Source organism: Pseudophryne corroboree, chromosome 5, assembly GCF_028390025.1.
Source record: "Pseudophryne corroboree isolate aPseCor3 chromosome 5, aPseCor3.hap2, whole genome shotgun sequence".
Taxonomy (NCBI): domain Eukaryota; kingdom Metazoa; phylum Chordata; class Amphibia; order Anura; family Myobatrachidae; genus Pseudophryne; species Pseudophryne corroboree.
The window spans coordinates 327,290,011-327,315,467 of record NC_086448.1 but is presented as its reverse complement, the minus strand read 5'-3'; the positions used below and the strand labels follow the sequence as shown (position 1 = coordinate 327,315,467).

The 25,457-nt window shown below is 38.9% G+C and overlaps 1 protein-coding gene across 2 annotated transcripts in view; it reads right to left on the bottom strand.

Moving 5' to 3' along the window:
* POU6F2 (POU class 6 homeobox 2) overlaps window positions 1-18,102 on the bottom strand; it is a 677,794-nt gene extending 659,692 nt beyond the window's left edge. For both annotated transcript variants that reach the window (XM_063922531.1, XM_063922532.1), the window contains exon 1: window positions 17,831-18,102. In XM_063922531.1, coding sequence (XP_063778601.1) covers window positions 17,831-17,996 — 166 coding nt within the window. In that variant the 5' untranslated portion in view covers window positions 17,997-18,102. The remainder of the gene's footprint in view (window positions 1-17,830) is intronic.
* Window positions 18,103-25,457: the final 7,355 nt, after the last annotated feature.

Here is a 25,457-nt window from a genome sequence, read left to right as displayed (position 1 = left end):
TTACATAGTAACATAGTAACTAAGGTTGAAAAAAGACATTTGTCCATCGAGTTCAACCTATTTGTGGTCTCCTATGCAGTCTTATTATAGGACTACAGGTTGAGTATCCCTTATCCAAAATGCTTGGGACCAGAGGTATTTTGGATATGGGATTTTTCCGTATTTTGGAATAATTGCATACCATAATGAGATATCATGGTGATGGGACCTAAATCTAAGCACAGAATACATTTATGTTACATTTACACCTTATACACACAGCCTGAAGGTAATTTTAGCCAATATTTTTTATAGCTTTGTGCATTAAACAAAGTGTGTCTACATTCACACAATTCATTTATGTTTCATATACACCTTATACACACAGCCTGAAGGTAATTTAATACAATATTTTTAATAACTTTGTGTATTAAACAAAGTTTGTGTACATTGAGCCATCAAAAAACAAAGGTTTCACTATCTCACTCTCACTCAAAAAAGTCCGTATTTCGGAATATTCCGTATTTCGGAATATTTGGATATGGGATACTCAACCTGTAGTTATTTTTATTTTAGGACTAGTTATATTAACTATAATGCGTGCCTATGCACCATAACCCTGAATATCTTTATCCAATAGGAATTTATCTAACCCATTCTTAAAGGTGTTGACTGAGTCCGCAGTTACTACTCTCTCAGGCAGGGAATTCCAAACACGTATTGTCCAAACTGTGAAAAAACCTTTTCGCCTCAATGTGCGGAAACTCCTCTCCTCTAACCTAAGCGAGTGACCATGTGTCCTCTGTGCTGATCATATAGAAAACAGGTCCCTCCCAAGCTCTGTGTATTGACCCTTTATATATTTGTAGATGTTGATCATGTCCCCTCTTAGTCTCCTCTTTTTTTATTAGAGCGCACCCTATTGCTATTCTCTTCTACACACATTCAATGCTGTAACTAGACATTTTGGTGCCCTGTGGCAGAAAAAGAATTGGTGCGCCCCCTCTTCCCCTCATAAGTAAATTAGGGAAAGTGGGTGCACGTAAAAAATATAGGGGCGTGGATTCATGGGGAAGGGTCGTGGCCACTGAATAGTACCAATTCACATTACACGCACGTAGTGCCCATTGTTCAAATTACACCACACAGTACTACCACTAATACACGTTACACCACAGTAAGAGCCCCTTATCCACCGCTCAGTAAGAGCCCCTTATACATGTTACACCACAGTAAGAGTCCCTAATATACGTTACAGCGCCCAATAAAAGCTCCTTATACTGGTTACACCACAGTAACAGCCCTTATACACGTAACACTGCACAGGAAGAGCCCCTTATAGCCCCCCAGAGCATATATCGCCGTTAATGGTCACTGACACCACTCTGGAGCTGCTGCCTCTCCCTCCAGTGTCCTGGATACTGAATTACACCGCAGACATGAGTGTCCCTGCCAGCAGCAGAACACTTCTTCTGCAGAGCTGTGGCAGAATCGCCATCGCCAGCACTGCTGCAATGGAACACGGCAGCAAATCGGGGACACAGCTCATGTTGCGCTCCCATCACAAGTGCGCAATGCACACTCTGCACAAATGTGGTTATAGCTCTGATTGCAACAGATGGAGCTGGGATAGTAAGGGGAAGGGGAAATCTTACCTGTAGCATGGCAACTGCTTTTATTTCTATTTCCAGCAGGCACATAAGTGCATCACATTTACCAATATATGTTTCGTTTTACTGGGTTAAAGTTTTTGTATAGCTGTGTGCAGCTGCAGCAGCCAGGCAGCAGGGCTCAGTTGGGCATTCAGGTGCAGCACAGCAGAGCCAGGCTCCGCTAATTCCCTATGATACAAGGAGGAGCCAGAAAGAGAAGATGAGACAGTGAGGAGGTGGCACTCACAGCTCGGGTGGCAGCCAATCAGGAGCAGCTGCTGCGGCCGCATCCCTGATTGGCTTCTGGTCCGCATGCTCCTATTAGCTAGATCCCCATGGCTTCCCTACTAGGTACTAAGTACACAGCTGACACCCGAGCCTGGGACAAAAGTCCTCTCTTGACAGCGGGCCTGGGCACTGCAGTGGCGGGATGCAGGCAGCATTGCAGCAGCGAGAGAGAGCTGCCGTACGGGTGGCGCTGCCAGATGGTGAGCCACAGTGATTATGCGCTGTGGGCAAGGCACCACTGGCACACAGGTAGTTATGGCCCTGCACACATTATTGCACATTTTATGACATAGCTACATTTGAGATGCTTGAGGATGCCTTTCTTACTGAATAAACTTGTGTTTTAGGTTTACCTTTTCTTGTAATCTTGTGGAAATTCCTGTTACACATTAAATTGCATTATATTGTCATTGACACTGAGCCAGAAACATTGGTCAAATACTACAATGTTTAAAGGAAAGTTACTGTATATTGGAATAAAATTTTAAGGACAATCTATTTTTAAATGTGAACATTGTCAAACTACTATACAGTATTTATAAAAAGCAAAAGCAAAAACAAAAAGCAAAAAACTGTTAAGGAAGGACTAAAAGGATTCAGTGGTAGTGCTCAGAAGGGCAGATCAGTTACAGATAATCTGAGGGGAGAGGTCAGGATCAATCCCTTTAATATAATATTATGGAATACATATGCAAAAATAGTAAAACTCATGGATACAGATACAGGATAAAATAGATGTGATTAAAAAGCACAAGGACATGTAACAGTGTAAACATTTTTTGGAACAGACAGTGTAGCATAAGAAGCACCCACAGATATTTACAATAGAGTAAGAGGCTACCACAAAAGAGGACTGCACTTCATTCCCTGCCCATGATACCAGAACTCATCAATAGGCTGTTAGAAATATGAAAATATATTAGCTCTGATGTTTGTAGCACTGGTGAAACGTATATATGCTAGATTCTCTTTGCACAGCTGTATGACTTCACTGCAAATTATGTACAGTATGTAATGGAGGAAATAAAATAATCCCCTTTGTGAAAACACTGTGGTTTCCCTTTTGGGACTCATCGATCTCAGAATCCTCCGTCATCAGGTAAAGTCATAAATGAAGGATAAATTCGTAAAATGAGAATTTTCACATAAATTAGTTATGCTTACATTTCACCTGGTGATTCTATTTCTCAGCCTAATGACATCACCAATCTCTTTTTAGCAATAAGGGCAGAGCCAGCCCTAACCAATATGATGCCCTAGGCAAGATTTTGGCTGGTGCCCCTAGCACCGCTGCTAGTTCCTCCTCTGACCCTGCACCCCTTTCCCAGCACCATCATTCCTCACCGATAGCAGTCCTCATTTTGGTGCTCCTACCCCCTATATTTTAAATAGGAACAGTGCGTACATTTGGCGCACAGCCCAAAAAGGGGCTTGAACTTGCTGGGAAGGGGCATGGCCACACAATAGTACCCCGAATTCAAATTGTGCCACACAATAGTGCAACATTTTTCACATTTTATCATGCGATAGTGTCCCTTATTCACGTTCATTCACATAGTAGTACCACTTTACCTTATATATGTTACTCCTTGCAGTAGTGCCCCTTATTAACATTACATCACACTGAATTGCTCCTTATTCACATTACACCGCACCATATTGCTATTTATTCACATTGGACCACACAGTAGTGCCCTTTCGTATGACACATTATTACTGTCCTTATAAACATAATGCGCCTTACACATTACGCCAACCTTTATTAATGCCCTTATACACATAATGTCCCTTACACATATGCCGCACATTATTAATGCCCTTATACACATAATGACACATATAATGTCCCATTCACATATGCCGCACATTATTAATGTCCTTATACACATAATGACACACATAATGCACCTTACACATATGCCGCACATTATTAATGCATTTATACACATGACACACATAATGCCTCTTACACATATGCCGAACACTACTGCACAACCAACCCACCCGCACACAGCACTCACATGGCAGCTAACACTTTAACCTCTGCCTCTTTTTAGATACAGATGTGTCCTCATACGCCTTTCTTCAATATGCCATGCATCAGGAGATACCTGTCATGAGTCAACTGGCAGCTCTGCTAACGTTGGTTGCCTTTTTTTACGAAAATGCATTTTATTTGCATTAATATGTACCTAGGATGCACAAGCAGCTTCTGCTGATTAAAATGATATGTGGCATGCCTATATTCTGTGTGCGACTGCAGTGGCGTCACAAGGTGGGTGCTGGTGACACCCGCCGAGGGGTGACACCAAAGTGCCGGCTCCTGCTCTGTGACAGGAGCCGGGTGCTGCACTGTAGCATTACGTGCAGCAACCCGGCTCCTGTCACCATGTAGAAGCTGGCACTGCAGACATGCCAGTCTCTGGGGGCAGGCCGCAACTCCCGTACCCCCGGAGTGAAGAAAAAGGGTGTCGGGCCACTTAGCCATGCCCCCTCCCATGTAGCTACGCCCCTCACGCCCCCTGTGCACCGGGAACAAAAGAGGTGAGTGACACCTCTGTGCGACTGTGGCTTTTATCTGCATACGAAATTCTACATTACAGTGATTTCCAGGATTACACTGTAACAACGCATTTTGTATGAAAATACAGCCGCAGTCACACACAGAATATAGGAATGCTGCAGAAGCTGCTTGTGCCCCCGGGCATAGCAAATGCCCCAGGCATTTGCCCATACCTAGGGCCGGCTCTGAATAAAGGACTGGTGAAGTCATTAGGTTGAAAACAGAATAACCGGATGAAATGCAAACTAGCTCATTTATTATCAGTTTTATTCTAAGGTGAGTTCTTCACACACACACACACACACACACACACACACACACACACAATAAACCATATGCTGTGTAATAAAAAGTGCTGAATAGTGACTACTGTTTGTGTAAAATTTCCACTCCAACCAATTGACCTGTAGTAGGCTATTGCTAGCAAGAGACAATTTTCAATGTGTTTCATCTTACAGTTAATCAAACTTCATCGGGTGATTTGTATTTACCAATACCCTGCTACTGATTGGTTGCTTGAGTCTTTGAACCCTCATTAGGATAAGACACCTATTATATGGCTAGATAAACGGTCTTATAATCTTTTTACTGTACATATTTGCATTAGTTACCTTTAATAACATTTATATTTTAAGAATATATTACACCAGGGGCCGGATGTAATAGTGTCCGAGTTCGGCGGTTGTGCGGGATTCCGGACGAACTCAGACATTTTTTTAAAAGGGGGCATGGTTTAGCCTTGTACATGATTTCCCCTTTAAAAAACGTTGAGTTCGACTGGTATCCCGCACAGTCACCGGAATCGGACGCTATTACATCCAGCCCTAGGTTTGTACTCATAGCTATTTGGATATGCCCTATATATAAGAATCCCTAGCGACCTCAACCACCAATGAAGAATAATGTGGAGTCCGTTAATACCTTGGAACATGTAGTTTAGATTTTTTTTTACTTACAGTATATCTTGGTTGTGGTTTTAAAAATACAAATGTTTACTTTATTTCACTTGCAACTTGTTAAAATAACTTTTATGGTAACTTTGGTTAATTTGTTTTTCTTTACCATGTGATGATGAATAAGTAACTAATGTAATTTTTTTAATATTCAAAGTACTTTAAGTAATATTCAAAAACAAAGTACAGTATAATTTGTGATTTCAAAAAAATATATAGATAATCGTGGTGGATACTATATTAAAAATGACTGAAATTGATGTTGGAAAATGAACAGCCTAGGGGGTGGGGGACTCCCAGGAGGTGATCAACAACAATTGGGGGTCGGGGAGGGGGAATATACAATGATGCTGGAAGTGGGATGGGGGAGGTAAATTAATTTAAAAAAACACATTGGTCACAGGGTGGGGGGTGCAATAAAGGGATTGGGCTGTAGTGCCGTCAGGATCCCGGAGGTCAGCATACTGACCCTGGGATCCCGTCTGGCAGAATGCCAGCGGGGGTGGGCAAGCGCAATGGAGCCCCTTGCAGGCTCGTGGCTCGCTGCACTCGCCACAGGTTCTATTCCCACTATATAGGTGTTGTGGACACCCATGAGTGGGAATAATCCCTGTTCACCGGCATTCTGGCTGATGGCATTGTCAGTGGAACCTGACCGCCGGCATATCAACTGCATCCCCAATAAAGAGGCTTTTTACAGGGTGGGGGTACTATTATTAGATTTTAAGACCACTGGGCGGTCTATTGCCAATGGGGGAGAGGGAAGTTATTTTATAATGGGGGATGGAGTGAGCAAAACACCCCTAGATATATATTTTCTTAAAAAAATATTGTAATATATTGTAAAAAATATTTTTAAACTTTAATAATTGCCAATCTCTCAGCAGTTTTGCAGGAAAAATGGTCAGTTAAGTGGTTAAGAGATGAGAGAGCCTGTGTGCAGTCTCTGTGCTGGCCTCCTTTCTGGCAGTGCAGTACACTCTGACTTTATGCCAGAGTCTACTGCACATGTGTACATCTCTGGGAACATCTTATTTGACTATCCAGTTCATTTCCCTTTGGGCTAATGTCTTAGGGAGATGACCTCAAACCCGTTAAATGGCCATGAATGTAAGGAATCAAGGACTGTTGCAAAAATATTCAAAACAGAGTGTTATAGCAGTGCCCAGGGTTGAAGCTAGGTTTTCTGTCACCCAGGGCAAAGACTAAGCTCCCCTTTGTTTCAATTAGACAGTAAGGGGTAAATGTACAAAACAGAGAATTGGTGATGTTGCCCACAGCAACCAATCAGATGCTGTCTATCATTTCTCTGTTGCCTATTATCATTTTGCTGCACAAGGCAACAGTGCAAGTCCACAAATAAAATTCCACAATGGTACTACTGCCACATTTTGCAGTGCAGTCCGCAAGAAAAAGTTTGTGTGTTTTAGATTTTTTTCTACACACCATTACTTATTATTACAGTCCATAGGTATATGAACGGTATTACTATGATACCAGAGAGGCAGTTTAATATTGATCTTATTTTTATTATACATTTGCTCCTCTTAAGTGCACCAAGGGCCTAATTCATGTTTGTAAGCAATGCCGATTATCATGCAATGGGTCGATTATCAGCAGACTGCGTATTTGCTGCAATCGCAATGCACATGAGCAAAGTTGCCGATGTGATCGCCTTCATAATGAGGATTTCATCACAAAGTGATTACAGGAAGTAACTGTTTGGAGGTGGTAACGGGGTGTGGTTGGAAAAACACAGGCGTGTCATAGCCATTTTCGGGGGCGTCAGCTGCGAGCTACAGTAGTACGTGCCTGTGCTGCTGCTGTGTCCAGTCTGCAGTGCGCAGCTATAGACAGACCCTTAGCTCCAATGTTCCTCATTTCTGCATATAGGCTGCGAATGTGTACACAACTGAGAATGAGTTTGCGGTGGCTCTGGTGGGCATCTCATCATGCTGGGTGGCAGCTTCACTTGCTAGCATTAACAGTTCTGTAGCCTAGAAGATCTCTAATGCAATTGTATTTGTATACAAACAGGAATTAGGCCCCAAGTCCACAAATAAATTCCACAATGGTACTACACTCCGCAAAAGTGTGTGTGTGTTTTCAGCTTTTTTAGACACACCTTCATTATTATTATTATTATTATTATTATTATTATTATTATTATTATTATTAGACTGTAGGGTGTGTAGATATAACATTATCTCTCTTTTTTCTTTCTTTTTTTACTCAGAGTGAACCACAAATGTAATACAATACTGTTGTGGCAAGCTGTTTTTTCTTCTTCTTTTTTTAATACAAGGGAAGAGCAATGTAAAGGCTGCCTCAGTCCCTGGCAGTGTGGTTTTATTTTTCTGCAGCTCCAGTCCTTACTCCTGGACTCCTGTCCTTATAAGTCATTAAAACTAAAAGTGTGCAATGGCAAGAAATACAAATACAACTATCCCCAGGTCCCACACACTCCTAATCCATTCCCACTCTGACTCTCTTAGTCTCTCTCCTCTCCCTACTACTACTGTTTAACTCAAGTTTCCTACCCTCCCCACCACTTCTGTTGTCCACTGCAGACACCAGTGACCATCTCTCTCTGTTGCTAGCCAGCTAAGAAGACACAGCATGAGAAAGTGACCCGCTTTATGCACATCACTCATTCCATTTCCGCCGGCTGGTCTGTCCCTTCGGGATGTGGTCAAGATCCTGTGCACCCTTCAGTGAGTGATAGAGGCATCAGGGCAGCGTGTGAGTCACACACATTGCATCCGGAAATAAGCCATTTGTGGATGTGGTCACTCAGTGGTCTATTTATTAAGCCTTGGACGGACATAAACTCGATAGAGTTAAAGGAGTCCATTCATGAAGGAGTGAAAAGAGTGGAGAAGTGAGCCAGTGGAGAAGTTGCTCATGACAACCAATCAGTGTTGAGGTAACATTTATAAAAACAGCTCTGTAAAATTATACATACCAGCCAACTCCTAATGCCACTTTCAGACATACGACCTGGGAATTTCCCTGCTCAGACCTGGGCTTTTCACCTCTGAAAATTCCTGGGTCTTTGCTCGAGACCCCCTTTCACACTACACCTTAGACCTGGGAAATTCCAGGGTCGTCCCCTTTCAGACATGAGCCTGGTCTGCCCTGGCATTCACCAAGCCAGGGCTGCCAGGCTTATGTCATATTTACACATCACACACACATACATGTCACACTCATACACACACATACATGTCACACTCATACACACAAATATATGCCACACATACAATACATGTCACACTCATACACACACATATCCATGTCACACTTATACATACACACATCCATGTCACACTCATACACATATATACATGTGACACATGGGAAAAACTCTGGTCAATAGCAGGGGTGCCGACCTGGGAACATGTTCCCGGGTTGGTACCTTTCAGGCATACAGAAATCCCAGGTTGATGCACGTTTATGCATAAAACACTGGGATTTTAGAGTGTGTCTGAAAGGGTTATAACTGTCATTTTTCACACACAGCCTGTGACATGGCAGTTAAGAGCTCATTGGCTGGTACTTTACCTCTCTCCACTTTATCTGTCTCCAAGGCTTAGTAAATAGACCTCCAAGACTCTAGACACTGTGAGTGTCTGTCACAGTGACTGCAAGAATCCCGTTAATATACCGTATTCGGTGCCTAAAATCCTGGGGTATTCGAGCACCCAAAACTGTCCGGGATCTCAGGATTCCCAACTCACAACACATGTCTATACCACAACTTTGGGCTAGTATTTATCATTACTGCTTTTTTAAAGAGATCAACTAGTAGAAGAAAACAAAGAAAAATCCAACTTTTATAGATCGTAATTGTCTATTTACTACCATTAAGTAAATTAATTGTTTACTTACAATGCTGTTGAGATATCGAGACCAGGCTCCCTTTAGCAGGCAATGCAGCAAGTAAAGATGGCCTTAGAATACACATTTGGGCACGGCTAATCCCCCCCCCCCCACACACACACACACACACAGACACACACACACACACACACACATGCACACACGCACACGCCCATACACATACACACACACGTACGTACACACGCATACACACACACACACTCACTCCAAACCCTATTACTGAGGCTCAACAGATCTCCCTGTGGAAGTACACCGTACTCTTGCGATCAGCTGTTATTTCAGTCTGTTCATTGCTTTCCTCTCTTCTGTGGCTCTCCTATGTCCTTACAGTAACTGACTAGCAGAGGTCCTTAGTCACAGCAATCACAGGAACCTGCACACAGCGGGAATCCAAAAAAAGCAACTTTCACCAATGTACTGTTATGGGGTAATTAGGGGTTACAAATCCTTTCAAAGGTTGATAGCTCCTCCAGTGCTTTTGTAAAAGATACGACTGTCTGAAAAATATTAACAATTATTGTTAATAACTATTTTTTACTTACAAACTAAAAATAACTTGTTAAAGATTTCTGTGAAGACTCATTCTAAATAGTACAGTATAATATGCAGGCGATGAGACTATTTCTCTGCTCCATCTTTTCTGAGCTGGATACGAGAATCTGATATAGCATTAAAGTACAGACTGAGAGTTAAAACAAACTGAAATCTCCCTGGTCTATCACTTACAGTGAAGTATCTCCATGATTTCATTTTATTAGAACACAAAGGGTAAGAATCCACTTAAGAGTTGTGTTTCAAGCAGATCTCTGAAATACAGTGTAAAGAAAAGAGGAAACTTAGGGCACATGAGGAAAAAATGATATTTATAAGTGCTGATTTCTTCCAGCCAGAGTGCGGCCACTGACGTTAAAAAATCAATAGGCTGAATGAATGAGACTGCCAGTAGCTCAGTCAGAGATTACATATTTGGATAGAAACATGAATGGTAAACAGCACAGGGTTTTATGGCAGGATCACATGCAATGAAATGGTAAATGGTGTGTATAATAGACTAGCAATCTAGCCGTCCATGGGCGTCCACAAGAATGGCAGGGATTGTTTAGGATTATAGACACTGTTTATAGCTGTGCATAAAACTGATGCATGCAATAATATATATAAATGCAAACTGCAAGAAAAACATGAATGAAAGGAAGATCTAAAAAGATGTTTGCTGTTTATAATGTAGAAAAAAATATACAGCAGATGAAAAAAAATGTAAAAGTCATTATAACCACTCTTTCTTTCCTAAGTGCAATAACTGCTTATTTATTGTATAGTGTAGAACATTTGGAGTTAATGTTTTGCAACACATATGGGTACAGTAAATATAATAGCCTGCAAGTTGTAGGCAACTGTAAGTTTTTTAACTTAGCTGCTGAATTTAACCAATCAGGTTTTGCGTTTAAATTATTGTGCTTTAATTCTTGTTGCTAAATCAAGAAAATGTTGCGGGATCCTTCAACCCTCGCAGTCTATTATATTTACCCCCATAGTCCTATGGAGATACTGTACTGTAGGCAGTAAAAAGTTTATAGTAAAAAAAAAATCAGTGAAGAAAACATACTAATACCATTGTTGGATAGCTTCCCATACCTTAGTCTTGACAAATCTTGCATTGTTGGATGTAGTGTTATATTTGCTGAGCATCTGATGGCATGATTTAGTTGTCATTATAAACTCACAATGGCCAATTTTATCCTTCATAAAATGTAAATGATAACCACACTACTGAATATTCTAGTATTCCACTAGCCCGTTCTCAGGAGTGGTTTCTGTGATGTCTGTGATTTAAGTTTTCCCCTCTGCATTATTTATATGGAATGGTATTGTCTGGTAAACTTTACCTCATTGGTCTGACCTGTTTTTCTAATATTAATGGAGGTTATTGATGGGTATTAGAGGGGGTGGATTCTCACACTTCTAAGTTCTTGAAGTGCCCAGGTCCCACTAACCATACCTCTAAACCCCAGTGTAATCCTACCCCAGTGTCCCTAGTGGATGACAGAGAATATACTTTTTTTTTTTTTTTGCATGCTATGTACTGTTTGCTATGTCAATAATATTTTGGAAGAAAAAAAACACATTTTCAAAATGTTATTTAACTGTGGTCTGTCATTCTGGATCTGCTGGATATCTCTACGAATGCTGTGTAACCGCCAACAATTTGCCTGTCTGAATAAATACTGGGTTAGTAGAAGCTACAAGATTCCAACTATGGCTACTCTCATCTCCCTCCTGATAATTTGGTTGTATTTTGGGCCCAAGACATGCTTATGATGATATCCTTAAGGCTACCCTTAAATGAAGGAATATTAAAGGCTGATTTATTTGTTTTAGACCAATTTGGCTGCAAATCATTGCATGTGGGGATAAAATGACAATCAATCAACATCTAATCGGGATTTGTTGCCATTGCTGTAAAAATATAGTTGGTCGATGTGTCCTTGTCTGACTGCGCTTTGTACTACAGTGTCTAAGAATTGAACCTGAGCACAAAACAACTGGATCCATCCAGTTTGGTCTTATACTGTATGTCTCACTGTATATCTGTCATGTAGGTACACATTTTTATGCACACAAGTGCTTTCTGCTTGCACCATGTATTAATTCCATAAAAAATCTATTGGATTGGATTTAAATAGTCAGAGAAACATATTAAGTAGGCCACTGGCCACAATGTTAAGTGTATAATTTCACCTGCAAAATTCAAGGTGCATAGATATAATATGGCCATAGATTCTGTCATCCAGTAATCACACAGGATGACCAGTTAGGATATTTTTTTAAACACCTATGCAATAGGTTTCCGCTTTCCACATTATCAACATTTTCCTTCTGAACTATGTTTAGAGATTATTAACCTATACAACTTTTAAATGCATATGGACATTATTAGTTTTAAATAAACTGGTTTGTACTATTGCTGGTATGATCCATTAGATACACAATAACTCAGGACACTGCACTGGCAATGCTGTCTGGTGTGAGACCCTGATACTTATGCAGACGTGCACATTGGATACACAATAACTCAGGAGACTACTGCACTGGCAATGCTGTCTGGTGTGAGGCCCTGATACTTATGCTGCAGACTGGCACATTAGATACACAATAACTCAGGAGACTAATGCACTGGGAATGCTGTCTGGTGTGAGGCCCTGATACTTATGCAGACGGGCACATTGGCTACACAATAACTCAGGAGATTACTGCACTGGCAGTGCTGTCTGGTGTGAGGCCCTGATACTTACAGTATGCAGACTGGCACATCAGATACACAATAACTCAGGAGACTACTGCACTGGCAATGCTGTCTGGTGTGAGGCCCTGATACTTATGCTGCAGACTGGCACATTAGATACACAGTAACTCAGGAGACTAATGCACTGGGAATGCTGTCTGGTGTGAGGCCCTGATACTTATGCAGACGGGCACATTGGCTACACAATAACTCAGGAGACTACTGCACTGGCAATGCTGTCTGGTGTGAGACCCAGATACTTATGTAGACTGGCACAATCTTTAGTGTTCCTGGTTTGGCCAACTGCCATAAAAAGCAGGACGTTCTTAAAACTTTAATATTTGTATTGATGAGTCTTAAATAATATTGCACAAGGCATGAACTTTCTTCTCCTAGTCACTCCATAGTTTGCTACAGTAGTTTGTATATTGATAATCATCAAAGCATCATGTAAGGGGATATATACCTTATTAACTAGACACCTCTGTAACTCCTCATTAATGATGCCAGCAAAGTTTTAGCCCTTTTCATTTAATACCTTGTATGACACATTTAGTTCAGGCTTCACCCAGATTACAAGGAGATAATATTACATGCAGAATGCATGTGTTCAGTGTTCTATTAGTGTCCTACAATAAAAATGGGAATCCTTAGATTTACATGAAGAAGAACCCTTAAAACCACAATCAGAGATGATAATTTGACAGCATATATGTAACACTAATTTAAATATTTTAAATAAAGATATAATTACTCTACATATGAATAATAATATAATTTACACTTATCAACTAAGCTTTTATTATGCAGTGTGTGAGTATGTATATTCTATGGGAACAAGTGTCCATCTGTAACAAGGGTTTCCTCTAAACCTGTGTCTTTTCCCAGCATGTCCTGGCCTCATGCAGTGCACAGAATTTTTGCAGGTGCATTTATGTATTATTATGTCAAAATGTGCTATTAGCAGCTCCAGATAGATGTTGTGAACACTTTGTACATAACACAACCAGCACATTACAGTGTTCTAAAGAATATTTTGCAAGTAAATAAAAATATATAATAACTTTTCTTTAAGCCTAGACATCAGAGCATATACTGTACTTTGGTCTACGGTATTATATTATAAAATGTAAAGGCGGTGCTACATAATCTCTAGTTGTTAAGTAAAACCATACACAGGCAAACATACACTGTCATGAGCAAATAGACACCAATGCATAAGCACATTATACAACATAGTAACTGTGACATCAATGTACACATGTTTCTGCCACAGAAGACAAACGAATGAGCAATATCTACATATTGTATTGTATAACCATAAAATGACTGTGCTGATACAGTGCACCATAGTTACTGATGAAGACAGGATGTGTGAGATGTCTTGTGTTAGAATTCCTTATGTTTAGGTTAAGCTGTGAATAACAGGATATACTGTATGTGTGTTAATTAGGCAAAACATTGTCTTGGCACTTCATTGACTGTAATAACCTATACTCCACCTGTACAGTGTAAAACGATCCAATTAGAGCATTCCGTACTTCTACTAACAACAAGAACATTTCTTAATTCAAGGATCGCCAAACACTGCACTTTCTAGAAAAAGTTTTGCACTAAGCTGTAAAATAAAATGGCTTTTATACAATTTTCTCTCTAGATTACACTTTCAGTTACAGTATTCTGAGATACCCTGTATATATGCATTTTCTACTGTAAGTTTATTGTGACAAAACATCTATTACAGTAGGTATTTTTACAAAGATTTCCTTTTCAGGTGACCTGACTCTATTTCCTTTTATTATATTCAAGCACCACCCGCATAGGCAATGGCAATTATTTTAAACTTGTCCCATGGTGGAAGGCAAGCCTGTCTTTGGAGACCCACATAACTATGGAAACCACATCATACAAGTCATTTGCTTCATAAATTCACTATGTTTACATTTTACCTATAAGAGAAAATTTCGGACAGGTGCAGTTTTTAACTGTCGTATTCCTTTCCTAATATGACTGCAATGGGGATGTATCTCACTTGGTAAGGCCGGAAGAGCATTGGCATTATTCAGAATACTTCACAAAATATTTGTATAGAATGAAGCATAGAATAGTTCACAAGGTACTTTCTGCAACAGAAACACAGCATTGCTCTGTTTTGTAAGTAGTCTGAATATTTTGCCAGAATGGGTAAAATGAAAAGTTATGTTGAGATTAGAAAAATGTAAGATACCTTGTCACATAAATGCCATATGCTTTTTTAGACTAAAAAAACTATATACTGTATGTATATATATATACTGCGTGTGTGTGTGTGTGTGTGTGTGTGTGTGTGTGTGTGTGTGTGTGTGTGTGTGTACATATATATATATATATATATATATATTTATATATATATATATATATATATATATATACAAACACACACACATGTATTGAGTGTCATTTGTATCTCCAAATACCTGTGAGCATACAGTATATGTAATAATACTTAAGGGCTGGGGAGTAGATCCAGGCAGAATACCAGGATGTTATGCTTGTAAGAGTATTCCATACAGTAGCTGTCAAGAGAGTAAGGCTCATTCTTACAAAGGGGTTACGAGCAGGGAAATTCTCACTAATTATAAGACAGTCTCACTAATTACAAGACATTCATAGATATAAATGCTGAATCGTAACTAGTGCAGTATAGGACTCAACTCTCAAAAGTGTGTAATCAGCACATTATTGTGCAAGCCAACTGAGCACATTGTTTACAAACATAGGGCACGACCAGTATAAAATGCTTGACATGTAATATGTAAAATATAACATCAACAGGTTCAAATATATTTTTTACACATTTTAATACTTCCCATATTATTTCTGTTAAGTTTTTGGGAGGGGGAGGGGCGGGGGCGGCAGATCATCTCCACTATACCGTTCCTTAATATATATAGCTGTGGGCATGTAGTAAGTAATGTTAAATTATACTTTACGAAACAACCAGAGGTAACAGCACTTCTAAACTGTTTCCTGGCAGCTATTGTTCATTAGTTTCTTAATTAAGCTAATTCATATGCTCTTGCCTAAAACATATTTCATTTTATTGTACATCTCATGAACCTTGCATTGTGCACATTCAATAACACAGCCTCTCTTCAGATTACAAACAACAATATATTGGGATACATTCAACGCTTTAGCAAATTTACCATTTTGAATTTATGCACTGTTTTTTAAATAAATGTAAAATATGTAACATATTTATCTCCAATAAATGCTTATCTTGAATAACTACCAACATCATTCTGCTATTCTGTAAAGAAATACTATTTTGTTTTCCAACACGCAAACTAAAAAGTTTAATTTTCTGCAATGTACAGGCTAGCCATGAGTTTACTTTAGTTACTTTAATTACTTTAAGAGAGTAATATATATATATATATATATATATATATATATCACCCATTTCCCACAAGGGAGCAAAATCATCTGTTTTCCAATAATATGTCAATATTTTTGGATTGTTCTTGACTATGCAGTAAACACATTATCGCATTCAAAACTAAGAATTTCAGGACATGTACTTCAAAAAGTAGCAATTACATTTTGGGATCTATCGGGGGTGTTGAAACAAGTTATCCATATGAAGCGGTAAATGGCTAAATATATTATGTAATCTACAAACATGCTGTAAGATAAAAGCATTCGTGGATGAACAAATACAGAAAATGTTTTATATAAACTGTTCTACAAAGATGGCCTAACATTAAATACAAAATCTAACATTTGTATTATAATGATCCTGTGAAATATACATTACTATCACTCAGAAATGTCAACCTGGCATATCACAACTTTAATTATTTCCTGACACGGTGTAAACAGAGCTAGCAAATAACTATCATTTTTTATTAAAACAAATTCTATGTATTTGGAAGTTTCCAATGTTCAATAAATTTTAAAGAAAATCTCAAAAAATGTAATTAAGTAAGTAAACACTGTGTAATCCAACATGCAGTAACATATTATATGTGGTGCTATTAAAATGTAGTGCACACATTTGCCAGACAAAAATAGTCACATACATACAGTCATACATAAACTGCAACACAACATAAAATATAACCTCTATCCATAAAAATATTTTAAGGTTATACCTAATTCCGAAAAAGCAGAAACGTTTTAATAAACTTACTAAGCTCAATAGAAACTTTTTGTATTGATAGTATCAGTATTATTTTATAACTAAAACCTGAATAAAAAAAATCTACATCAACTAATTTTTTTGGAGTTGCAACATGTTTAGATTTATTTAAATATTATTGACATAAGGAGTTCCCATTTAATTTTGATTATTAATCTTGCAGCCATAAATATTGTTGCAAAAACAGTATCCTGAATAGCTGCTTTTGCTTAAAAAAAAATCCTGGAAGCAGGAATAAATGAACAGAAAAAGCTTGTTGATTACCTCATCTCATCTCGAAAATGAGACCTTGCAGTCTGATATATCTTGTGGGAGCAATATCATTTACCCTAGCCTCTGCTCCTCTTTGTAATTGGAGATCACAGGTGCTGGAGTGGACATCCACTCTGCTATCCATTTGAATGAAAAATGCCTGTGAAAAAGTGGAATACACAGCACGCTGCTCTACTATGCTGCCTGCGGTCGCAGCAATACTGTACATGCTTATTTACAGGAAAATCATTAGATTGAGGAGTTTAGGCACTGTGATCCTTACCACTTACATTGGCAGATTTGTTCTGCATTTTCAACTAAGTTTCACATGCCATTAAAACTCTATAGGCAAAGCACAATTGTAGCGACACATACAGTCACAATAGTCTACAGCAAAAGTGCTAACCAAAACATAAAAAAATGAAGACAATAACTCACAGTATTAAAAAAAAATCTATAAACAAGTTAAAAGAAATATAAATTAATTGGTCCGCAAAATCCACCTTCTTTCAACAAATCATTTATGGAGGGGTCTGCAGAATTAAGCTCTGCAGGCCACTCCAGCTCTTAGTGGGTTAATCAAAGATAGGGTTTTCTTATTCAAACATGATCACAATACTAAGGTTTGGGTATCATATACTAATTTTTGGTGTGCAAGTAGAATAATTGAGAGTATAAGCAAAGAAAGAAAAAACACTGCATAATAATAAAAGGGGGACACTGGTGTCTCGGATAGCATGGCAGAAGTGAAATTAAATACCTAGACAGACTTACCGAAGAGCTTGCTGGGAGTGTCTTCACCATCATTTGATTCCAGAGGACCAAGCAGGGGCTCGTTCAGCTCACTGTCTGAAGTAGCTGCCTTGTCCTCACCTCTCGACTCTGCATTCATCTCACTCCGCAGCAGCAGCAGAGGCTTACTGACTTTTCCGGCTATCATTGGATCCTAGTGATGGGGGGGAAATAAAGAGTGAGGGGAAATAAGGAACTAAAGTGGACGCTATGGTGTTGGTACACTCTTACCAACACCTTCCCTCTCTCTGTCTCTCCCTTACACACACACACACACACACACACACACACACACACATACACATACATACACACACTCTCGTCTCTCTTATCTCTCCAGCTGCTCCTGTTGTTATTGCTGGCTGCAGTCAAGTGAAGAGCTATTACAGATCCAATGAGTTTTCCATTACACCCCACCCTATTAAAGCTCAACTATCATGTGAAAGATTCAGAATGCTTTCGGGAGACTGAACTTCTGTGAAAGCATGCTTACAATTATCTTTGTAAATGTATGATTTACTAGGCTGATTCCTTACTTCATTGTACTGCATTAAGGCACCCTGGCAGTAAGAATGGATCCCCTCACTTATTGCAACACTGGGTAATTACACACCTTGAAATCTATCTGCCTCCGTCAGTCATTGCCTCCGACCACCCCCTTGGCACTGCCTCAACATTATGCAAATACCTTCTAATTACATTATTGTAATACAACTGATTTGGTACTAATATTGGCAAACCCATGTAATAGCTGCAATTTAACATGTGCACAAATACTAATTCTAATAAAAATGACAATTTAAAATAAATATATATATATATATTTACAGTAGTGAGAAAATGGGGTTATCTGTGACAAACATGAATAATTGTAAACTTTAGCCATTTAGTGCTGAAAGGGACAGCAACCTATTCAGAAGCAGTGTGTCCTATTGAAACGGACAGCAGTCTATTGAAGGGGTCAGCGTACTATTGAAAGGGTCAGCTGAGTATTGTGCAGCATACAAATCATAGAATGACTGTGTTTGCATCTTCACAATGCACAAACATTTGAAGTGGAACCACAGACTGATATTACATTTAAAAATCAGATTGTCTTCTATAACATTTATCAGCTGCACAATAAACATCACAACTTATGCTACTACCAAACTAGTAATAAATCAGCAAATATCAGTCAATTAAAAAGCATCAACAAACAAATAACCAACAACAGCAAATAAAAACAACCACCACAGTCTTGGAAGTTCAACTGCAAGATCATACTAGTCATTTTTATACCCGGACAATAAAAATGCTCCCAATTTACACATAATCCAGTTTCCTTCAGCACCAAAATAACTACAAAAACTTTATGACAAAAAAAAAAAGAAAAGACGCACCGCACAGGTGGATTATAAATTCTGTATATTGTAAATTTAGAAACCTAGAAATATATTTGTGAAAAAGAATAAAAAAAGTCAAATAAGACAAATAGAATCACATTAGCAATAATACTTACAAAATAATTGCAATTGTTCTTATTGTCGTGGCAGTAAGGCCCCAAAATATAGGAAAGAAATATACTTCCTGGCGATTGGATCGGTTTTGCTCATCTCAATCAGAGGCCATTTGTGGGGTCATAGGCTCCTACACAAAGCTGTTTTTTTTTTCTTTTTTTATTATTTCCTGCGCACAGTCATATTGTCTTTGTGCCGAATCTTCAGATAAGTACAATAATAAAAATAAAAAAAATAACAACAGCTGAATAGAGCAGAGGGTACAAATGACCCTGTGGTGTTATCTGGCAGCTATTTATTGCTAAGTTCATGCCTAAATGACTCTTATGCAGAGAACAGGTGACCAGCGTGCTAGGAGGTGGGCTAGGAAGCTCCTAATGCCCCATCATCACATTGGTCGATGTCTGCCTGTGGCTTCTTTAATGTATTCATGACTGAAAACTGAATTTGATATGACACATGATAATCTATGAAAATGTTAATCAATACAAATAGTTTAAGCTGTCATCAAATGCACTTCTTTAGTCAATACTCATATTGCTGCAAACAATGTCACTGTCACCAAGGCTTAATTTGCACAGCACTTAAATATTGGAGTCTGTGCATCAGTGCACTCCTCCAGAAATGCTGTAGGTAAACACATTTTCTCCCTATTTAAGACTAGAGCACTCAGCATGCATTTAGCTGAGTCGAATCCTACCGTTTGAATACCTTGATAGGTCCACTGGAGGGCAAAATTAATACTTAATTGAATCTCACAGTCATCAAAATAATCAATACTTTTTTATTATTTATTCTTTACAGTCTGTTGACTGTTTCAAACCTCAGAGGGGATGGTGGAAAGGATTCATGGCTTTGAAACACTGTCATTTAACAAGGTAATTTTCAGCGGAGCATTAGGGTTGTGAAACATATAATAAAACAAAAATGGGGGCTTATAATAGGAAGAAAGAAAAGAATTATATTTCTGCCATCTAATAAAACAAGATAAATAAAAAAAAAATCTGGTGCAGGGAGAAAGGGAAAATAAAGAGGGGGGAGGGAGGCTGAAAGGAGACAGAGAACGAGGATAGGTAGGAGCTGGGTTTTGAAAGGTTTTATCATATCAAGAGCAGAGCTGAGCTTTCATAATGCTGACATTTCTCATCCTGACAATCCTAAACAAGTGAAAAGGATGGGATCGCTGATATCATCTTTCATCACATCCTCCAGCTTAAGAACCAACATGACAGCTCCTCTTCCCTATACACTGTTAATTACTAAATAAAACACTCCTCTGCAAGGAAGGGTGGCAGCACATAACCGATACCAAGGGTCTACACAAGCGACAAAGTGGGTCTTAAAAAATTTGTTTTTGGTGGGAGATGAAAGGGGTCAGGAGATAATAAAGAGGATACAATAACACACCGGGCAAGAAAAATCCTCTTGAGACCAATTTAAGATAGGTCCTCACTCTCATCAAATCTAGTGAAGAGCAAAGCTTTTATGATTTGGTGTTGTCACATGGAGGCACTTGTGTATATATAGTGTATATTGCGTATTTAAAGAGAGAGAATACATAACAATATTACAGCTTAATTTATAGGTTAAGCCAGATACTGTCCCTTTACTAGTGATCCTTAGGGACAAAAGAAAGAGGATCTGACCATGTTTCTCTCTGTAAGAGAAAAGCAGGAACAGTACAGAGAGAAAATATAAGTTTACTCTGCTAGTTTATCAGAATTATCACTGTAGGTCACTTACGTAACTAATAAAAAGTAAACTTAGTTACTATTAATTAGGCCTGCCATACTATCCCTTTATACCGGGACACTCATACATTACACAGGTCCTGTGGCTGGCTGACTTCAAGCTGCATTTTTATTGATTTTAAGAAGCTAGAAAACTTGTGTAATTCATGAAAGTCACGGTTTAAAGGTATAGTATGGTTAGCCTACTGTACTTTTAATGTATGTGTTACTGTTACAAGTCTCTGCATAACTCTTGTTCCATCTGTATTTCTTACCTCCCCCAGTTACCCTCTGCGCTGCTCCAATGGAAAACCTTAGCCAAGCTGCAGCAATAATCTTATGTATCTCCCCTTGTAATGAACTAGTTCCTCACATTATCAGGCTCTCTTCAACACCCCAAGCATTTATATTGGGCAGTGAGACTTTCAAACATTGGGGCAGATGTAATAACCTGGAGTAGGCATAAGGAAGTGATAAACCAGTGATAAATGCAAGGTGATACACATACCAGCCAATCAGCTCCAATATGTAAATTTACAGTTAGGACGTGATTGGCTGGTGTATCACCTTGCATTTATCACTGATTTATCACTTCCTTATGCCATCTCCAGGTTAATACATCTGCCCCATTGGTTGACTTGCACAAACATTGGGGCAGATGTATTAACCTGGAGAAGGCATAAGAAAGTGATAAACTAGTGATAAATGCAAGGTGATAAATGCACCAGCCAATCAGCTCCAATATGTAAATTAACAGTTAGGAGTTGATTGGCTGGTGTGTTTATCACCTTGCATTTATCACTGGTTTATCACTTCCTTATGCCTTCTCCAGGTTAATACATTTGCCCCATTATTACTAAAAGTAACTTTTTGAAAGATACCATATATATCAATATCAGAAAAGCACTAGGTTCTGATGTATTGATTGAACCAGCAATGCATTCCACTACCATATCCAACACATGAAAACCTGTGATACTGTACATGTCTGATACATCTGATGTCTCAAAACTGTTACAGGAGATATCTACTTGATATTGTTGTCCAAAATAATATTTTATGGTAGATTCTCTAATGAATAAAAAATATCTTTGCCAAATAAAGTATGTTGTTGTCCATTCTGCATAATAAAACAGTAATAAAAAAATTAGACGTCTAATATTGATATAAATTAAAATTTCCATTATTAAATATATATATATATATATATATATATATAAAATATTTTAAAATATGTATATAATGCCACATTGCATCTCAAACTCATTTGCATTCTTTAGTGCCTACCTTTTTGTGTCGCATACAGTAGCACACAAAACTGTATATTTGATTAAAAAAACAGCAAAAAAATGAATTTAAAAGAAAAAAGGCAGCAACATATAAACCTAGGCACTGCAATGGGTAAAGTAAATGGAGCAAACAGTTTTGTTCTGTCACATTTTGTTTCTGTCAATGGTATTTGACTGCACTAGACTGAAAAGGGTTAATGAAGGTTTGGGGAGTGTTTTAGTCAACTTATCTTTGAAATATCTTATTTTCTGATTTTTGTGGAACTACAGTACATGCTCTAGAATATAATGTACATGCTAAAACCCGGGGCATAGAAATAGCCACGGGTCCTGAGTACAGACAGGCGTATGAGAGGCGTGGCTAAACCCCTGCAGAAAAAAAAAAGTAAAAACAATAATGCTTCCTGGTGCCCAGTGATAATTAATATCCGGACACCCCACCCTCTCGACATACTTGGCTAAAACAAGTAGCTCCACAATAATTTGTGAATAGTTGGGGCTATAGCAGGTGCATACAAGCCTTCAAATTTCACAATTCATTTTCCTGCTCCCTAATCCTTTGGACATGAATGAGTGAGCAGGAAATTCACATTGGGTGAAACATCAGACATGATAAGTGGAATGTTGCAGCATTTTTCAGGGAGCTTCCATTATCACGCTGAATTGTATCGGCAACACAGTGCTTAGGTAGACTAATGCATTGCTATAAGACTTTCAGATTACAAGGAATACTAGAATACACACAGCCATTAATTTAAAGCATTTTACATGTGTTTCAAAGCATATTATATCTGCTATGATGCTGATACTCTGAAAAATGATGTAAACCAAATGAACCTGTTCATACAGTGTCAGATAAGCATTTGCTTCACTGTGCTTTTCATTTTGATAAAAATACAATGAAGTTCTAAGGGATTGAAGTTCTGTGGGAAAGCTCATTTGGTACCTGCTAAGGGGGGTATCCAATTATCCCCGATCCATTTTCGGCCGATATCACGATTAATGACTGATGGTCATTATGCTGTATCCTATTACATGCCGTTTACATCATCCGAAAACTGACCTAAGATCGCGCGATAACACATGGGATTGGGGATAAGTCCCAGATCCCATCTGTTATCATGGCTTGGGCAGCCCGCTTATCTCGTATTATACTTCAGATGCCTGAGGCATGAGCCATTCAAAGTATAATCTGCGATAACTGCCAGCAGTGGGAGGAGGAGCCCGCCGCATTGGGGCTAAAAGGATAACCCCGTCAATACAATTAACCGTGGTCATTGGGTAATTGGATAACCCCCTAAGTGCTTACCATATGCTTGACAGTACAAGTTTAAGATATTCTAATGAAGATTTCTGGGGGCTGCCTGTAGTTCAAGTATAGTATCTTGGCTTCCTCACACTCTGAGAGTTTATGTACCCTTACTGTATACTTGCAGATTTCTATTGATTTGCACTGTCACTTCTCCTCCCTAAATGTTTTGTGAAAGGAGACTGGCTAAGTAAATCTTTAGATTGTGGGTCCCCTGTAGTTTAGAGGGTATAGGCTATTGCCCCGGTTGCCCAATCCACATCCGACTCTGAGTGAAGGAGTTCCCTGAGATGTGTCTGTGATCATTATTATCATCCTAACCCTCTGGTACATGGCTCACTTCTACCCCATCTGTGTCACTCCTGTCTGTCTGCCGCTCCACTTCAAAATGTAATCTCTCACAAGCAGGGCCCTCTCCCCTCATGTGCTTTTCCCTCTCTTAGACAATTTTCTCCTCCAAACTCCCTACAACAGCACCTAACCCTCAGTTTCTGCCACCATGATGATTATTTCAGTGTCCTGTACCCTGATGCAGTAATGTTTATATACCATGTACCTGTCCTACATTGTCTTGTACTGTAAATCATTGTTTTCTTGTTTTGCTAATTTATTTATGTACTTTGTTAGTTGCTGCGGTACCCGTGTGGCACCATATAAATAATAGAAAATAATAATGATGATGATAATAATAATAATAATAATAATCATCATGAACATATTTCAAATGTGGTGGGAAAGCATGGTGTTATATACACTTTTATGTAGCGTTATTTTAAAACACTTGTGTGCACAAGCTTTAAGGGCTCAGAAAGGTCCCTGTCTTTTATCCCGGTTTTATGCCGTTGCCCTCTAACAATTTGGTAGAAATAAGATGAAAGTTCTAACATATCCTGTCAACTGAATTATGTTTGTTGCAAATGCATTTCAAATTTCTCCCTACATCTCTGTAACATTTTCACTTTATGAATGGGAAATCCATTACAAACTTAATTGGAAAAAAAATCAAAAATTCTCTATTTTTATGTGTTTTATTGCAGAAACATATTAGTTCATTTAATTGCACCATATATGATGAATGATGAGTGAACACTGAGTTTACTTACAAGGCTCATTTATGGTCAGTACGTGGCTGCAAACAATGAAGGCTCCCGGGAAAATAATTCTGTCTACCTGCTTGTATGGAAGAGCACGTGACTTAGGGGCTAATTTAGACCTGATCACTAGCAGGTTATTTTTGCACTGCTGCGATCAGATAGTCGCCACCTACAGGGGGAGTGTATTTTAGCTGTGCAATTGTGCGAACGCATGTGTAGCAGAGCTGTACAAACAGATTTTGTGCAGTCTCTGCACAGCCCAGGACTTACTCAGCCACTGCGATCACATCAGCCTGTCCGGGACCAGAATTGACATCAGACACCCGCCCTGCAACTGCTTGGACACGTCTGCGTTTTTCCAAACACTCTCTGAAAACGGTCAGTTGACACCCACAAATGCCCTCTTCCTGTCAATCTCCTTGCGATCGCCCATGCGAATGGATTCTTTGCACAAACCCATCACAGAGCAACGAACCGCTTTGTACTCGTGCGACGCGCCTGCGCATTGCGGTGCATACGCATGATCAGTTTAGACCTGATCGCCCGCTGGGCGAAAACGCAGCCTAGCGATCAGGTCTGAATTATCCCCTTAGTGCATTAACATTGAAGCAAGTGTGGCAGTACATGCAGTGTCAAGGCTTTAAAATAACAGCTTTGTGGGGTCTATTCATGCAGCAGTGAAAGCCCT